Consider the following 14,209-nt stretch of genomic DNA (forward strand, 5'->3'; position numbering starts at 1 on the left):
TTAATGGATGCAGACCGTGAGCTCAAATTGTTTATGATATCCACACGCGAACATATAATTACAAAGTTAATTGGATTCAGTTGCCATTTAAAAAGTAATTATAGCGCTAATATGTAACCGAATGGAGTCAATTAAAATGTCATTATTTATTCATGGGACAGTTTTCACTCTGATGTTTATCTTTCTAATGTGGAAATAATTACAGCCCCCGACGGCGTTGCACCTCAAATGCAGCCAAATAGAGAAATTCCCGCGTCTGTCTGGGCGATTCAAATTCATACTCCTGTTGTTTATTCGAAGCAGAAATCTTTCTCAGCAAGATAAACATTGATCGGATGTTTGTTTCCCACACTTGCTGAGAGGACATCACGGTCTGCTATCTAGAAATTTAGAAACTTTACTTTCATGTAACCGACATTGCGGAAGAACCTCAGTTGGGTTGCCCAAACCCGGCTTCACCGCCGCATGACCCAATGTTTCAGAGAGCTTCCCAGCACCGTATACTGTCATTGCCGAAAGTATCAGACCAGACACATGGCAGTTCGAGCCCTGACTGTTTGGATTTACCAGCGCGTGTTATTATGTTTGAGTAATTCATAAATGGAAGAATATTTAAGCTTATAAACCTGATAATTTTGACATTTATTTTATGGTCCATTATGTTGAACAACTTATTCATCTCCCATTTCCCAGTTTCTTGTAATTTTATTTTAATTTTTTCTTTTTTTTTAGCATACAATTTGGCTGTTGAAAATAAATAAAAACAAAAATCTACGATGAGCTTTCTGGGAGGACGCATTGTCCAAGTTACGATTATGCTCTAGTAATGTTCGCTTACAATTCATGCAATTTAAGGTTATTCATCGGCTTCATTATTCAAAAACTAGGTTGAACGGGATTTTTCCAAATGTCTCTGCTATATCTGACAAATGTAAGCAAGGAGATGGAACGCTTGCCCATTTGTTCTGGTCATGTTCAAAACTTTCAACCTTCTGGTCCAATGGCTTTAACACTCTCTGTGTGGCGTATAGTCGGCGTCTTGATGGGGCTTTGGTCATCATGGGCTGTTGCAATGATGGTAAAAAGTTACCCAATACATTCCAGCAGGCTCTGGCCTTTGCTCTGGTTGTAGCCAAGAGAGTCATCTTGCGGGACTGGAAGTCAGTTTCACCTCCACCCTGGATGAACCACATGGCTTCATGCCTTTTTCTGGAGGAGATTACATTCTCTATAGCTGGCAATATGGAAAAAAAACATCCATTTATCAAGTACATTGGAAGAGACTCATAAATTCTGCAATTGCCATTTTGGACTCTGTCTGTTTTTCATCTACGAACTGAATGTTTCTTCTGGCTGCTGTCGCTTTTTATTTATTTATTCTTAGTTTAATTTTGTTTCATTTACTTTCTTTGTTGTTGTTGTTTTGGTTTTGGCCTGGTGCTCTTTGTATGTTTGTTGAATATAAAAGTGCATAAATAAAATATATATTAAAAAAAATCCACTAAAATACGCATTAGAAATAAAAAAAACAAGAAAATCTAATGTAAAAGAAAAAAAATCTTGTTTCAGAATATGGTGTGTCTGAAATAAAATAGTAATAATATTTTTCCTAGATTGACTTATTAATAACATAGATCCAACATGGTGTTCTGAGTTCTGAGTTCAGAGAGAATAAAAAGGTTTGGGTGAGACGACAGAGTCCGGATCTGACCGCAGTCCAGAATGACCCGGGGCATTAAAGAGATGCTTACTGCGCCATTTCAGCGAGCTCTCACTTACCACACGGCTGGCATTGATCTGTCAGTCAGAGCTGGGTCAGTCAATACGGAGAACCCTGTTAAACTTCTCCCAAAGATAAGCCCACTATGGATCTGGTATGTTTATTTAAATCCATAAATCTAATGAGATTAGTCGGATCAAATGAAGCAGGGCTGAGGCAGACACGACACTTCTTGACTTGACATTCATGTGAAAATCGTGGCAAAGACACCATGTTTGCGTCTTAAAGGGGCCAATATAGTGCGGGCTATTTTGAAAGTTAGAACTTTCACTGCAGTTCTGGGCATAATTTAATGTTTGGTTGGAGAAAACTTCAAATTCATTATTGTTTTTAATGAAATTATACAGGTATATATATATATATATATATATATATATATATATATATATGTATACCATTCAGTTAAAAAAAATGAATTGCATTCCAGCAGATGACTGAATTGAAAACAGTGTTGACAAAATGAAAACTGAGAAAGGAAAAGCATTGTGAGAAGACAAGAATAAAAGCCACTATTTTAGAAAACAACTGTCAGACAAACATCCTCCCTCCGCTGTGCTTCCTCCCACTGTCCTCCATTATCAAACATTTGATGATGGAACCGAGCATATTGGACCCCTCAGGAGGGGATCGATGCACGGCGGGGGGCGTCCATCACCGAGTATAAACAGAGCGTTTAGTTCAGGCTGAGAGCCAAACTTCAGCAAGGCGTCCTGGATGACCTTCCGCCGAGTAGATGAGTCTCTTATCTGCATTTAGTGAATGGAGTTAAACCCCGAGGGTGTGCAGTAAATCCTGCAACAGGAGGAAAACCTGAACAGAGGAGGTGCCTCTTAGTATGTTCAATGGGAACCACCTTCGTGATCCTGCAATGCCTCACACTTTCATGTAAATTTATGACGAATAAAGGTCATGATGAAGCCCAACTTGTACAGTGGGTGTAACTTCAAAGAGTGACCACTAGATGGCGCTGATCGCCAGTTTAGTCCTGATCACCATTTTTTTAATGCATCAGAATATCTAGGTCTAAATTAAGATTTTTAAGTATCTATGGCAATATGCTGTGTGAGGTCAGCGTTATTAGAATTAGGGAAAAGTGAAACAGATCTTTGAGATGCAGGTTTCCGTGTGGACGTGGAAACATCGCACTCGAGAGGTGAGTGGGCTCTTTGTTTGGCTCTAATCTGGCTGAAACAAATTAGTAGGCTGGCCCTTAATCTCTGAGAAAATGCAAAGCCACGAGCAGCAAGGAGCCGCACACGGAGCCGAGACTGAAAGATCAGTGTTTGTGGATGCTGCTGGAGTCGGCTATGGTTCCTTGAAGAACAGCAGCAGCCACCAAAGCCATCAGATGGAGTGGGACTCGAACTAGAAATAAGAGGACTTCCATACAAATATATCGGGGAGACAGCTTTGGTTTTCTCTGAAGTTTCTGCTGTTGGAGCTGCAGGTAGGTTTGTAATTCATGTGTAATACAGAGTCATCGTGACTCGTACATAAGTAGTAAATGTATACTGGAAAAGATTTCTTGCAGTGAAATGTGGAACTACATGCTATGACACATTTTAGTGACGACACAGTGGAAACTTGAGCACAGCACAAGCAAATACATATGTAACACAAATGAAACTACTAATGATGAGATATTTTGGTTTATTATAGTAAACATTGATGTTATATACATATATGATTTTTTAAATTGTATTTTCTTCCTATAATTTGTTATCATTTTTGTGTTTTTTCCTTTGGATTTACGTATAGAATATATACAATAGAGAACATTTTAATTTGCAGAAATATCAGTAAATTGTATTTGCATTACGAATATATAACAATAAAATTAGCTAAAATGCTAGAAAAGCGTTTTATTCTTTTTTTTTTCTGGGGGAACAAAATGACTGTTCTTGTAATTTTATAAAACAACCTATTGGTTCTTATTTATAGCAGCCATGTTTCGATCAAACTTGTTTAGTCGACCAACAAACCGTACTTTTCTAAACTTGTGAAATAATGCTGGAGAATTGAGTGAATGAATTCAGACCTTATGGAACATTTTCATACATTTTGTTGAATACATGCAAATAGCAATAAAAATGCAAAATAGATTACCGAGGCTTTTGAAGTCCAACATTTTTTTTGTTTTATTTAGAGAGTGAATTGGACGTATAATATAGGTGTCAAAATAAGGATTTAAAAAAATTTTTTCTCTTCAATTTAGTGAACCACATTCTTCAATAGATTATTAATCATTTTAAATGCAGTCTCAGAGTGTTACATTTTTTTCAGCTGACCACTGGTCATGAGGATGAAATGAAGCCCTGAAAGAATGAGAAACCGTAGATGTGTTCTCATTCAGGAAAACCAACAAGATAGAGATATTTTCTTAAACCAAGCTTTTCATACCTAGGACTCTTTCGGACGAACATGGAGAGCGGAGCTCCTCCTCGAGGATGTGGATCCACCGTCAACTCCGTTTATTACAACCTGTGTGACCTGGCCACAGTCTGGGGGATCGTGGTGGAGGCCATCGCGGCCGCCGGTGTGATGGCTTCCCTCATCCTGTTCATCGTCCTCATGGCCAGCCAGAGGTTTGCCACAGACAAGAAGAGGAAAGCCATGGTGGTCCTCCAAGCTGGCGTCTTAATCTTCACTCTGGGACTCTTCGGCCTGACGTTTGCCTTCATCGTGGGGCGCAACTCCACCAGCTGTTCCGCACGAAGGTTCCTCTTCGGGGTTCTGTTCGCCGGCTGCCTGGCCTGCCTGCTGATGCATGCGGTTTGGCTGGCGCTGCTGGAACGCCGAGGATGCAACCCCCGAGGATGGATGCTGTGTTTGGGAGCGTTGGCTGTCTGGTTGGTCGAGATCATCGTCAACACCGAGTGGCTTGTCATCACTGTGGTGGTGAGTCCGGCGGATGTCTCCGATCCGTCATGCAGCATCCGGAACCAGGACTTTGTTATGGCTCTGATTTACGTTCTGGCTCTGCTGCTCGCCGTGCTGGTGATGGCGCTTCCTTCCCTGACGCACAAGTGCAAGCAATGGCGCCGCGACGGCGGCTTCATCATGCTCACCGGCATCTTCACTGCTGTGGTTTGGGTGGCGTGGATCTACATGTACACCACTGGGAACCAAGCAGTCGGAGATCCCAGCTGGGATGATCCCACTCTGGCAGTAGCTCTGGTGACCAACGCCTGGGTGTTCCTGGGCTTCTACAGCATCCCCGAACTCACCCGGCTGTCCAAGGAAGACCCGGACCCGGAATTGCCACACGACGGACAGCACTACCCGGCCCGGAGCCTTGTGTATGACAACATCTTAAAACGCGCCGAGTCCACCCATCACAACGTTTACATGGAGAACAAGGCCTTCACTGTGGATGAGCCACCAGCAGGTACCGTTCAAGAGTCTCATGCTCCTTAATAAGCTGCTTCACTGAACTGATAAATGACCGATGCAAAGCAAAGAACAACTGGAGATGAGGCTTCAGTGTTCACCAACTGGATGCAAAACTTAACTCAACAAAAATGTTAATGGTGCATAGATTGTTTCCACAAACAACGTGACTCTGACAAGGTGTTTCTAAGGGGATTCCTGGATCTTGAAAAGGACCATTTGGTCTGTCAATTCAGCCTTGTTTTTTTTTTAGCTAGGACTACTAGTGATGCTAATAGTTAGCAGCCACATTCACAAGGTGCTATAAATATTTAGTCAAGGTCCAGGTTTCAAACATGAATTGGCACATGAAACCAAGTGTTTTCATATTCAGAACATGAAGTGAAAAGACCTGCAACTGGCGTACACATTTAATTTAAGAATAAAAGCCGAAATACAATACAATATGATGAACCTGTGTAGTGAGGTCCAAAGACAGGGATTTACAGCCTCTATTTTAGGCTACACATCCCATTTAAATGACTGCAGTGTAGTTTGACTACGGACAATTTATGAATCAGAAGAGGAGATGAAAAAATGTTGGTGTTTCTGGACATATTTTCATCTTTCGTCCCAAACATTCTCTCGTCAGACCAGACTTAAACTGATAATTAGACTTTTGAATTGTACAATTTTGACAGCAGTCGGGCAAAAACAAGTCTAACATGAAGCACTCTTCCAATAGTTCCAGCCAAGCCAGTGTCTCCATACGGCTCCTACAACGGTCAGCTGAGAAGCTGCGTCTATCAGCCGACTGAACTGGCCCTGATTGCAAAAGGCATGACCAAGGTGAGTGCTGGCCTTCTTCACTCCCCACCTGAACAAACCTCTGAGACTTATGTCTCTATATTGACACGCAGAAGGACCAAGAGACCATCATCCCTCGTGCGACACTTCCATCCATGCCCTCAGGAAGCAGCAGCTCGGCCGACCCCTTTAACACAGACGACAACTGAAGCAGCTTTCTGTTGAAATGACACGCCAAGATAATATCATCCTGCACAACCCATCGTCTCCTCTCTCCACCTCCAGTGTCTGTCCTGCTGGAGAAGCTGGACCAAAGTGAATTGGTCATCATGAAATCTAGGATTGTATTTCTACTCAATGCTCTTGTATTACGGAACTGGTGGCATGACATTCCAACTGTTGAAGATAAATACACACCTTCCTTTTGATATAAGTAACACATATCAAGCTGTAGCATCAGACAATAATAAATACTCTTATTCAAACTTCTATTTATCAACTGTGATGAACCAGGAATGTAAAAATATTGCGTGACAATCTGCAACATCAGATCACAAAGTACACTGTGACATGAAGTATGTTTGACTGCTACTTTACTTTACGTGAATAAAGCGCAAGAGAAAAGTTTATTTACAAGTCTTTTCTTGATGAGATTAACGCTCGTTTTGATGAAAACCCCATCAGTCATCACATCTGAGCCACTTCCACCCTGCCTGCACTCTCCTCTTCACCTCTCTTGGTTGGTCTGGATGTCTGAGTCCATCTAACTGAGCAGTTTTCAGTGCCCCCTTTATCTTCACTCAGACGTTCACTACTGACTTCCTTTTCTCTTCTGCATTGTCAGGAGGAATCACTATATCATCTGCAAACATCATCATTTTTGGAGACTCCCCCTAGTTCCAGGCATAGCTGATCATTTTCCAGCAAAGCCTAGGGTGTCAACATGTATCTTAAAAAAAAAAACAGGGCAGTACAGGAAAGGCATAGTAAAACTACATGTAAATGTAAAAACAAAGCCTGATGGTTGTGTACATCAGGAATACAGTATATCACTGTTGATTCCTCTCTCTTAGATCACGAATGGACCTGACAGACTTGGTTGTCCATCAGTTCAGTTCACACTTTCCAAAAACAAATGCAAAAAGATGCAGATAGTCACCGCAGTATTCCAATACAACACTCCAGGAAAACACACACACAGGAAAATGTAGCCAAATTCGTACACCCAACCGCCAGTTCTTTTTTCCCCTCACAATATTTAAAGGACCTCAGGTACCTGCATGGGTACGTGAGACTTGCTGACAGCGAGAGCCGCAGGGGAGAAAGAAAAGCTGTCCGATGCACATGGACACTTGAGAGCTGCTTAAGTTGTACTCAGGGGAGACACCGGTACCAGTCATCAGCAGCTGACTTCACCACCCACATTTCCATGTCACTCTGACAACCACCAGTGGGCAAACACACACTCACTTGAGTTGATGGAAAAATTGTCTAACCGTATTCATGGTTAATAAATCAACCTCGGTATTTTCTATTTCGAGATGCTTGTGTGTGACAGTAGAGGAAATAAAGGGGCTGAAGAGCAGCATGTGGCTGATACTCTCTCAGCCTCCTCTGACTGGAGCAGCAGTGGGAGTCCAGGTATGATCTGAAATGCGTTCTATGAGGACCATTAGAGAATGCAAGGTTTGAAGAATCGGCGAAACGCTTCAACAAGACACAAAACAAATAAATATGAGTTTGATTCAGAGCCAACATCCCGGGCAACATTGAGAAAGACGACTCCGGTGAATACGAGGTATGACAGCAGGAGTCGGACACGAGAACATGCTCGCTTCACTCCAAAACTCACTGAACTGTTTTCTGTTTTATTTGCAAAGAAGGATATATCTAGGACTTAAAACACATCTCCTGCGCGTAAGCAGCATTTTTCTTACAAGACTGACATCTGGTGGACAAATTGAATAACTGCTGCTGAGCACACAAAATGTCAGCAGTTCGGGGCTGAAGAGTTAAGGTGAGAGATATTTCCAAAGACATACCTGCAGCAGGGAGGTGTGCTCTCATGTTTAAAATTGTCTGACAGTGTCTGTGATCAAAAGAGGCTCACGGCGACGTCCTCACTCCTGGGCCTCTCGTTTTTTCTGAACAGGCTTCTGAGTCTCTTGTTGCTGTAATTTCTGTTTTTTCAAAAGCCGGTAAGCCTCCACCGCTCTTTGCCTCTCCTCCTCCACGATTCTCTGGCGGGCCATCGAGGGTTTGGCTTCAGATGAGACCGAGTGGCCGAGGAGGGAGTTGAGCAGCAGATCCTTGGACGACTTCTGGTGGTTAAAAGGGAGATACGAGTTGATATTCACCTTCGAATTGAGCTCAAAGAACAGTGCTGAAGCATGTTACCTGAGATGTGATCAGAGCTTTCTTGGGTTTGCTGGTCAATTGAGGGGGTTCCATTGTGACCTCACCAAAAGCAACCTCATCTATGTAGCAGATAAATGACAGTTGATATTATTTATAATAAAATATAAGACAGCGAATATCAATTAAAAAGAAGCTCACCATGGAACAGGTCTTTCTCCATATCATCTTCATGTCTTTCCAACTTCTTCTGTTGGAGCTTCTGCATTCTTGCTTTATCGTATCTACAGCAGACGTGAACAAACTTACGAATTTATTTTGAAAAACTATAACCTGAAAAAAAAAACAACAACAAAATAATGGGAATAATAATTTAAAGACAAGAACTTACTGCTTCTTTTTTTCTGACTTTCCCTTGTTGGCTGGTTGCTCTTGTTTATCTTCAGCCAGTTCAGGTTTTCTCTCCACTTGGTTTTTGGTGAGGAAAAGGACGTGTCGCGTTGCGTTCTCCACACGCTGCAAGAACCGTTTCTCTGTCTCCCTTTTCTTCCTTTTGAAATGTGGAACAGGAATATCTTCGTATTTAGAGGGCTCCGGTTTATTAACAGGAAATATTGCTGTAAATTCAAGGAAACAAAATTGAGTGTTTACATGAAAAACAATGAGAAAATAAATGTACAAAAGAGTATTTTCCCTTACAGCCTTTAAACTTTTTACCCGCCACCAAAGCTTTATTCATCCTGTCTTTGCTCTTCATGATCTCCTGGAGCTTAAAGGGGATGTGTTCGAAGTGATCCACTTGTTTCGTTTTTTTCACTTTACCACGACGTTTTGACTTCATTTCACTGAAAAAAATTAACACGGATTAGTATTCAGAAAGAAAACAGGTAGAAACAACGTGAGCAAAAAGGAGTAGATACATTGCATCATAATGTACGTACTGCAGTTCATTTAACTTGAAATGATGTATAAGAGTATAACTGTTTACACACCGATTGACAGATAACGACGACAAGAATTGAAACAACAGGTTCCCTATAGCTTAGTATCATTACAGTCAATGCTATATTCAGCGCAACACACGACATCGGTAGCGATAATTCAGCATTCAGTGAACATTGGGGCAGTGACATTAGCATTTAGCAGCTAGCACTGTAGCGAAGAGTCTCGCATACCCCGGCAGATGTTTATTCTTGCCAACTGGTTTCCCAGAATCTTTCAAGGGCTTCTTCTCAGTCTTTGCCATCTTTCTACTAAATTATTTAACAGACGCAAAAGTGCCAACAGACAACAAAACAAAACACACGTGTGTTGTAGTATATGCGAACTCTGACCCCGGAAGTACAACCCGAGCGACAGCCCAGAGGAAAAAGCTCTCACTCTGATGCTGTTTGAACGCATATGTTAATCTGCTACTTTTTCAAAACATGTGCCATATTAATATTTATGACGAAGCGCACACAAGAAACCAAAATGTTTTCTAAATAGTTGAGGCGATTTTAGTAGATTTAGCTAATGAAAGCATGGTCTTAAAGTAAACATATTTCTTCAACTTCCTCTGTTCTGATCTTTTATTTATTTATTTATTTTTCTCAGTATTTTTATTCATTTATATCAGCCACAATAATAATCATATAAATGCACATACACTTTCAGATCTGGACTGTGTGACAAAAAAACCCAACTATTATTTATATTATATATATATATATATATATATATATATATATATATATATATATATATATATATATATATATATATATATATATATATATATATATATATACTCACACATTTCCACTTCAGTGCGATCATGTGCTCTGCTTCCGAAAAACAAAGATCCATCCATATCCGTTGACATTTGGTATGTTATTACCAGTGGGATAAATACCCAATATAAATACAATCTACCAGTAGATCATAAACTAGAGATGAGTTTTTTTCCTATTAATGTACTTGAGGAAAGGGCTAAAGATTGTTTCTGGTTAAGCTGAATAAAGTTCAGAATTTGTAGAAATTTAAAGTGATTTTGGGGAATATTAAATTTAGTTTTGAGCTCTCCAAAAGTTACATTACATACGTGTAATGAAATGTGGATTGTTAATGTTGAAACGTTGTTGGAAAAAAATATGTTTCAGACTGAAGTTTTAGATTTCTATTTATTAAAAGAAGGAGAAATACCATAGACATGTATTTTTTCATATATTAAATGAATTACTTGAGTCATAGCTGTGCAGCAGGTAACACACATGAATTGACATGAAACATCCAGTGTCCAGAGTGTTTCTTACTTCAGCTACAGGGTGTGCGCACGTGTGTTGTGAACCATCAGGTGAATGAAACAGGTGATCGAGTGAATGAGCAGATAATCCCAGACACATAATCTGAAATCATGCAGACGGCAGGAGAACGCTGTTGTTGCTTCTGCTCCTCTTCGTGTCACGTTGTCAACAGTTTAAGGTGCTGGAGCTGCCTGCAGCTGTTTCATGTGATGATGGAGGCATGTCCAGGGTGTCCCTTGCCTCTGCCCCCATGTTGCTTCTGTGACCCCAGTAAGGGAGGAGGTGAAAGGAAAAAGTTGCGGGTGATCTGATAAACAAATGTCTTTGTTATGGTGATGTAATTCTTGATGATGAGGACAAGAGAAGCCCTTCAGATGCGTCAGTGATGAGAGTGCGGCGTCATAATCGTCTCTAACCCTGGGGTTTATAAGAGAGGTGTGAAGGACAACTCCGCTCTCACTGGGAGGATTCAGCAGGTGACATTCACACTGATACCGACGGTGAGTATCATTTATGACATTTAGTCATGGATTTTGCAGGCAGAAAAAAAAAAAAAAAAAAATATATATATATATATATATATATATATATATATTTTTTTTTTTTTTTTGAATTTACATTGTTTGCAGCTGCTTCTTCTCAGCAATAAACAAACATTAACATTCTTATTCTTAATATATAATAATAAAGCCAAACTAATGTATTTACATATTTTTAAGATTTAAACATGTAATATTTATATTCATATTTAAATATGTATTTCCAATTGCAATATTATTACAAGACTATAATCACTTTGAGTGTGACAAAATGCACCTTAAATATATGCATATTTAATATATTTTGAAATACTGAACAAATTACATTATTAATTTGATTATTTACAAATACTATTGTGACATATTGCGCTCCGTCTTTTGGTTTGCAACTGTTTGATGAGGCAGATATCTGTTTTTACTTATTAAAGGAATTGCTTGAGACACTTTGTTGGTAAATAATATGCAATGTGTTATTTATTTGGTTGAATGAGCTTTTGTTTTCTCAAGAGCTGGAGACAGTTCAGCATGTCCTATGTTTAATCTGATAATCCGAGCTTCTAAATCTGAATCTAACATGCGTCACTTGTGTTCCATATGAAACAATATAAATAGATTATTAATATCCACTGCACACAGGCAAGCATGAATCTAGATGTGGCCAGACCTGAGGCGAAGACCGGCACCAAAGCGCCACTCAGAGCCACGGCGCCGGGGTCACCACGCAAAGGCCCGCCCAAATTCAAGCAGAGGAACAGCCGTCAGTTCAAGAGCAAACCCCCCAAGAGAGGAGTCATCGGGTACCGATCACGTTGGGCTTGAGTTTCTCTCTCAAAGCTATAACTTTATTTTTTCTTTGTTAGTTTCGGGGAGGAGATCCCGGGCATGGAAGGCCTCGGCACCGGTAGGCATCAAGGAGGAACAGGTAGAAACAAGGCAGAGACAATAGTAAGACATGTATTCTTATATCTCAACAGATATCACAGTCATCTGCCCGTGGGAAGCTTACAGTCACCTAGAGCTGCATGAACTGGCTCAGTACGGAATCATCTGAGACACATGTCTGGAATATGCTGCTTCCAGTCTGTAAATACAATAGATGACAGCAGAACGTATGTTTTATACACTCAATCCATTTTCTGAAGCCACTAAAATTCAGTTCATGAAAGGATAATAAAGTTTTTAACAAATGTTTTGTGTCTGTTTAAATGGAGCTCATTCCATCATGTCAAAGTAGAATTGTGCATTTGAAATAGCTAATTTAACATTTAATTTGAGGTGATACAAGAATAAATACCATAATTCATTTTAATATCATCACCTGACTATTCAATTTATTTTCCATTGGCGGCAAGTGATTTTCCACAGTGTTGCCCAAACTATATCACATATAAAATGTTAAAATTGTATATATATATATATATATATATATATAAAACAAGAATATTTTTCAACTCATAATCAACATTTCACACACACAATGGGTGGAAATTCTTTCTCATCAGCTCATCTTTAATCAAATTCACTTCCATTCGTATGAATTTTTAACGGCACAGCTTCAATAGCTTTGTGATTCTCAAGGCATTGGCTTCTTTTTTTCAAACTATCTGGGCCACCTACAATGACTTGGGCGACCAGGTTTGGCCCTCGGGCCTTGAGTTTGACTCTTCAGAGCAGGCGATTTAGACGCATTGCATATCGCATAGTATGTGAAGTCATACTGGGGGTGAAGGGTGAATAGCGCTTAATAATACACAACCTGTGTTTCACTTGTGAGGCAGCAGTAGGATGAAGGATTATGGGCTTCACCTGGAATAATTTCGGATAAATTGTTTCCTGCTACATGCCACCTCTGTGCCACTGTATGTTTTCTATCAGTCGGGTGGTGGCTAACAGGGCCAGAATCTGGGCCACCAGTAGGACAACAACCACGGTGGTTATCGTGCCCTGGTTCTGGACAATGAACCGCGAAAGTCCCCCGACACAACCGCCCAGATAGACCACGCTCTGAGCTGTGAACTCATCCAGGCTCAAAGCCCCTAATCCACACTGGGAGTTCCAGATCGTGCTGTTCTCCATGGGATCGATGCAGCAGGTGGGCGGAACGCCGCACGCAAGGACTCCTGGAGAGGAGCAGTTGTAGTAACTGAGGAGAAACCAGAAGTGAATTGATGTTTTTAAAAAGTCTTTTTAACATGCACACACTCCTCAACTGTAGAGGGAGCTCCAGAGCTTGAAGGGACTTACATGTTTATTTCCCAGTCTCTGTAGTCATCAGCGCCACAGCACTGCAGGTTGGTCTGGATCTCATCCGTGATGAACCTCAAGTCCAGGTCATCTTGGTAGCCCTCCATAGCCGCCAGCATCCCTGACCTCAGCAGACCTCCGATCTGGTCCTGCATGGTGTAGGAGAGGATGGCGGCCACCACCTGAGCGCTGATCAGAGTCAGCACCAGCATGGAGAAGACCCTCAGCAGGCAGCAGTTCTCGCGTACGGCGCCGACGCAGCCGGTCAGGCACAGCAGGGTTATCAGCAGACCCAGAGTGACCAGGACCAGCATGGGGTCGGTGCCGATGCTTCCGATCCTCTCCTGGGCGAAGGAGTCTTTGCTGACCAGGCCCCATATTCCCAAACTGAGGACCCCCAAGCCAAGGACGGCGAACAACCAGTTGCAGAGGAACAGGAAGTACTTGAGGAAGATGTGAGTCCAGGGGTAGCGAGGCGGCGGTCTTGAGTAGAAACGGGTTGGTCCGTAAGTCTTCCTCTGCTGGGGCTCTTCAGGGTCGTCCGCTTCCTTCAGACAATCACATCTTCATTGAGATCTTTCATTCATCCACACAGGGTCCTGAACTGACCTCTTACCTTTTGAATCAGCGGACTGGACTCACTCTGGGAGACGTCCGGTCTCCTCCAGTTCTGCCAGAACCTCCTAAGTTTGTCCATCTCTGGGAGAAAAGTCCTCCCTGCACCAGGAGAATCCGATCATGAGAGGGAAAGAAAGAGGAAGAGAGAAGCATGTGAGTGAGCTGAGGTGCAGGAACCTCACAGCGTGTCGCCCTCAGGCAGCCAACCGAGG

The 14,209-nt window shown here is 41.4% G+C and overlaps 4 protein-coding genes across 4 annotated transcripts; 2 read left to right on the forward strand and 2 right to left on the reverse strand.

Moving 5' to 3' along the window:
- The first annotated feature begins 3,049 nt into the window (after positions 1-3,049).
- Positions 3,050-6,563, forward strand: LOC128751526 (G-protein coupled receptor family C group 5 member C-like). The gene is made up of 4 exons (XM_053852607.1): positions 3,050-3,227; positions 4,185-5,168; positions 5,895-5,998; positions 6,070-6,563. Exons 2-4 carry the CDS (start codon positions 4,202-4,204, stop codon positions 6,163-6,165), a joined length of 1,167 nt encoding a protein of 388 aa, XP_053708582.1. The 5' UTR covers positions 3,050-3,227; positions 4,185-4,201; the 3' UTR covers positions 6,166-6,563.
- On the reverse strand, positions 5,568-9,653 carry ccdc137 (coiled-coil domain containing 137). The gene is made up of 6 exons (XM_053852609.1): positions 9,487-9,653; positions 9,011-9,156; positions 8,703-8,928; positions 8,513-8,595; positions 8,354-8,433; positions 5,568-8,277 (listed from the first exon to the last, which is right to left on the reverse strand). Exons 1-6 carry the CDS (start codon positions 9,555-9,557, stop codon positions 8,077-8,079), a joined length of 807 nt encoding a protein of 268 aa, XP_053708584.1. The 5' UTR covers positions 9,558-9,653; the 3' UTR covers positions 5,568-8,076.
- Positions 9,654-10,217: 564 nt separating this feature from the next.
- On the forward strand, positions 10,218-12,323 carry LOC128751529 (retinal cone rhodopsin-sensitive cGMP 3',5'-cyclic phosphodiesterase subunit gamma-like). The gene is made up of 4 exons (XM_053852610.1): positions 10,218-11,096; positions 11,772-11,932; positions 11,996-12,036; positions 12,110-12,323. The coding sequence occupies exons 2-4, from the start codon at positions 11,778-11,780 to the stop codon at positions 12,184-12,186; spliced, it is 273 nt and encodes a 90-aa protein (XP_053708585.1). The 5' UTR covers positions 10,218-11,096; positions 11,772-11,777; the 3' UTR covers positions 12,187-12,323.
- Positions 11,796-14,125, reverse strand: LOC128751527 (tetraspanin-10-like). Its single transcript, XM_053852608.1, has 3 exons — positions 13,996-14,125; positions 13,380-13,927; positions 11,796-13,278 (listed from the first exon to the last, which is right to left on the reverse strand). The coding sequence occupies exons 1-3, from the start codon at positions 14,074-14,076 to the stop codon at positions 12,972-12,974; spliced, it is 936 nt and encodes a 311-aa protein (XP_053708583.1). The 5' UTR covers positions 14,077-14,125; the 3' UTR covers positions 11,796-12,971.
- Positions 14,126-14,209: the final 84 nt, after the last annotated feature.

This window comes from Synchiropus splendidus, chromosome 19, assembly GCF_027744825.2.
Source record: "Synchiropus splendidus isolate RoL2022-P1 chromosome 19, RoL_Sspl_1.0, whole genome shotgun sequence".
NCBI classification, from domain to species: domain Eukaryota; kingdom Metazoa; phylum Chordata; class Actinopteri; order Syngnathiformes; family Callionymidae; genus Synchiropus; species Synchiropus splendidus.

What these genes read in the sequence shown, in the direction of transcription:
- LOC128751526 (XM_053852607.1), top strand. Translation starts at nt 4,202, where the DNA reads ATGGAGAGCGGAGCTCCTCCTCGAGGATGTGGATCCACCGTCAACTCC. An exon ending in TGTGGATGAGCCACCAGCAG is followed by an intron (nt 5,169 to 5,894) that starts GTACCGTTCAAG and finishes CTCTTCCAATAG; the next exon opens with TTCCAGCCAAGCCAGTGTCT. An exon ending in TTGCAAAAGGCATGACCAAG is followed by an intron (nt 5,999 to 6,069) that starts GTGAGTGCTGGC and finishes ATTGACACGCAG; the next exon opens with AAGGACCAAGAGACCATCAT.
- LOC128751529 (XM_053852610.1), top strand. Translation starts at nt 11,778, where the DNA reads ATGAATCTAGATGTGGCCAGACCTGAGGCGAAGACCGGCACCAAAGCG. An exon ending in CCCAAGAGAGGAGTCATCGG is followed by an intron (nt 11,933 to 11,995) that starts GTACCGATCACG and finishes TTTCTTTGTTAG; the next exon opens with TTTCGGGGAGGAGATCCCGG. An exon ending in CATGGAAGGCCTCGGCACCG is followed by an intron (nt 12,037 to 12,109) that starts GTAGGCATCAAG and finishes ATATCTCAACAG; the next exon opens with ATATCACAGTCATCTGCCCG.
- ccdc137 (XM_053852609.1), bottom strand. Translation starts at nt 9,557, where the DNA reads ATGGCAAAGACTGAGAAGAAGCCCTTGAAAGATTCTGGGAAACCAGTT. An exon ending in AAGAATAAACATCTGCCGGG is followed by an intron (nt 9,157 to 9,486) that starts GTATGCGAGACT and finishes AATTTTTTTCAG; the next exon opens with TGAAATGAAGTCAAAACGTC. An exon ending in AAGCTCTGATCACATCTCAG is followed by an intron (nt 8,278 to 8,353) that starts GTAACATGCTTC and finishes TTTAACCACCAG; the next exon opens with AAGTCGTCCAAGGATCTGCT.
- LOC128751527 (XM_053852608.1), bottom strand. Translation starts at nt 14,076, where the DNA reads ATGGACAAACTTAGGAGGTTCTGGCAGAACTGGAGGAGACCGGACGTC. An exon ending in CCAGTCCGCTGATTCAAAAG is followed by an intron (nt 13,928 to 13,995) that starts GTAAGAGGTCAG and finishes GATTGTCTGAAG; the next exon opens with GAAGCGGACGACCCTGAAGA. An exon ending in AGAGACTGGGAAATAAACAT is followed by an intron (nt 13,279 to 13,379) that starts GTAAGTCCCTTC and finishes GTTTCTCCTCAG; the next exon opens with TTACTACAACTGCTCCTCTC.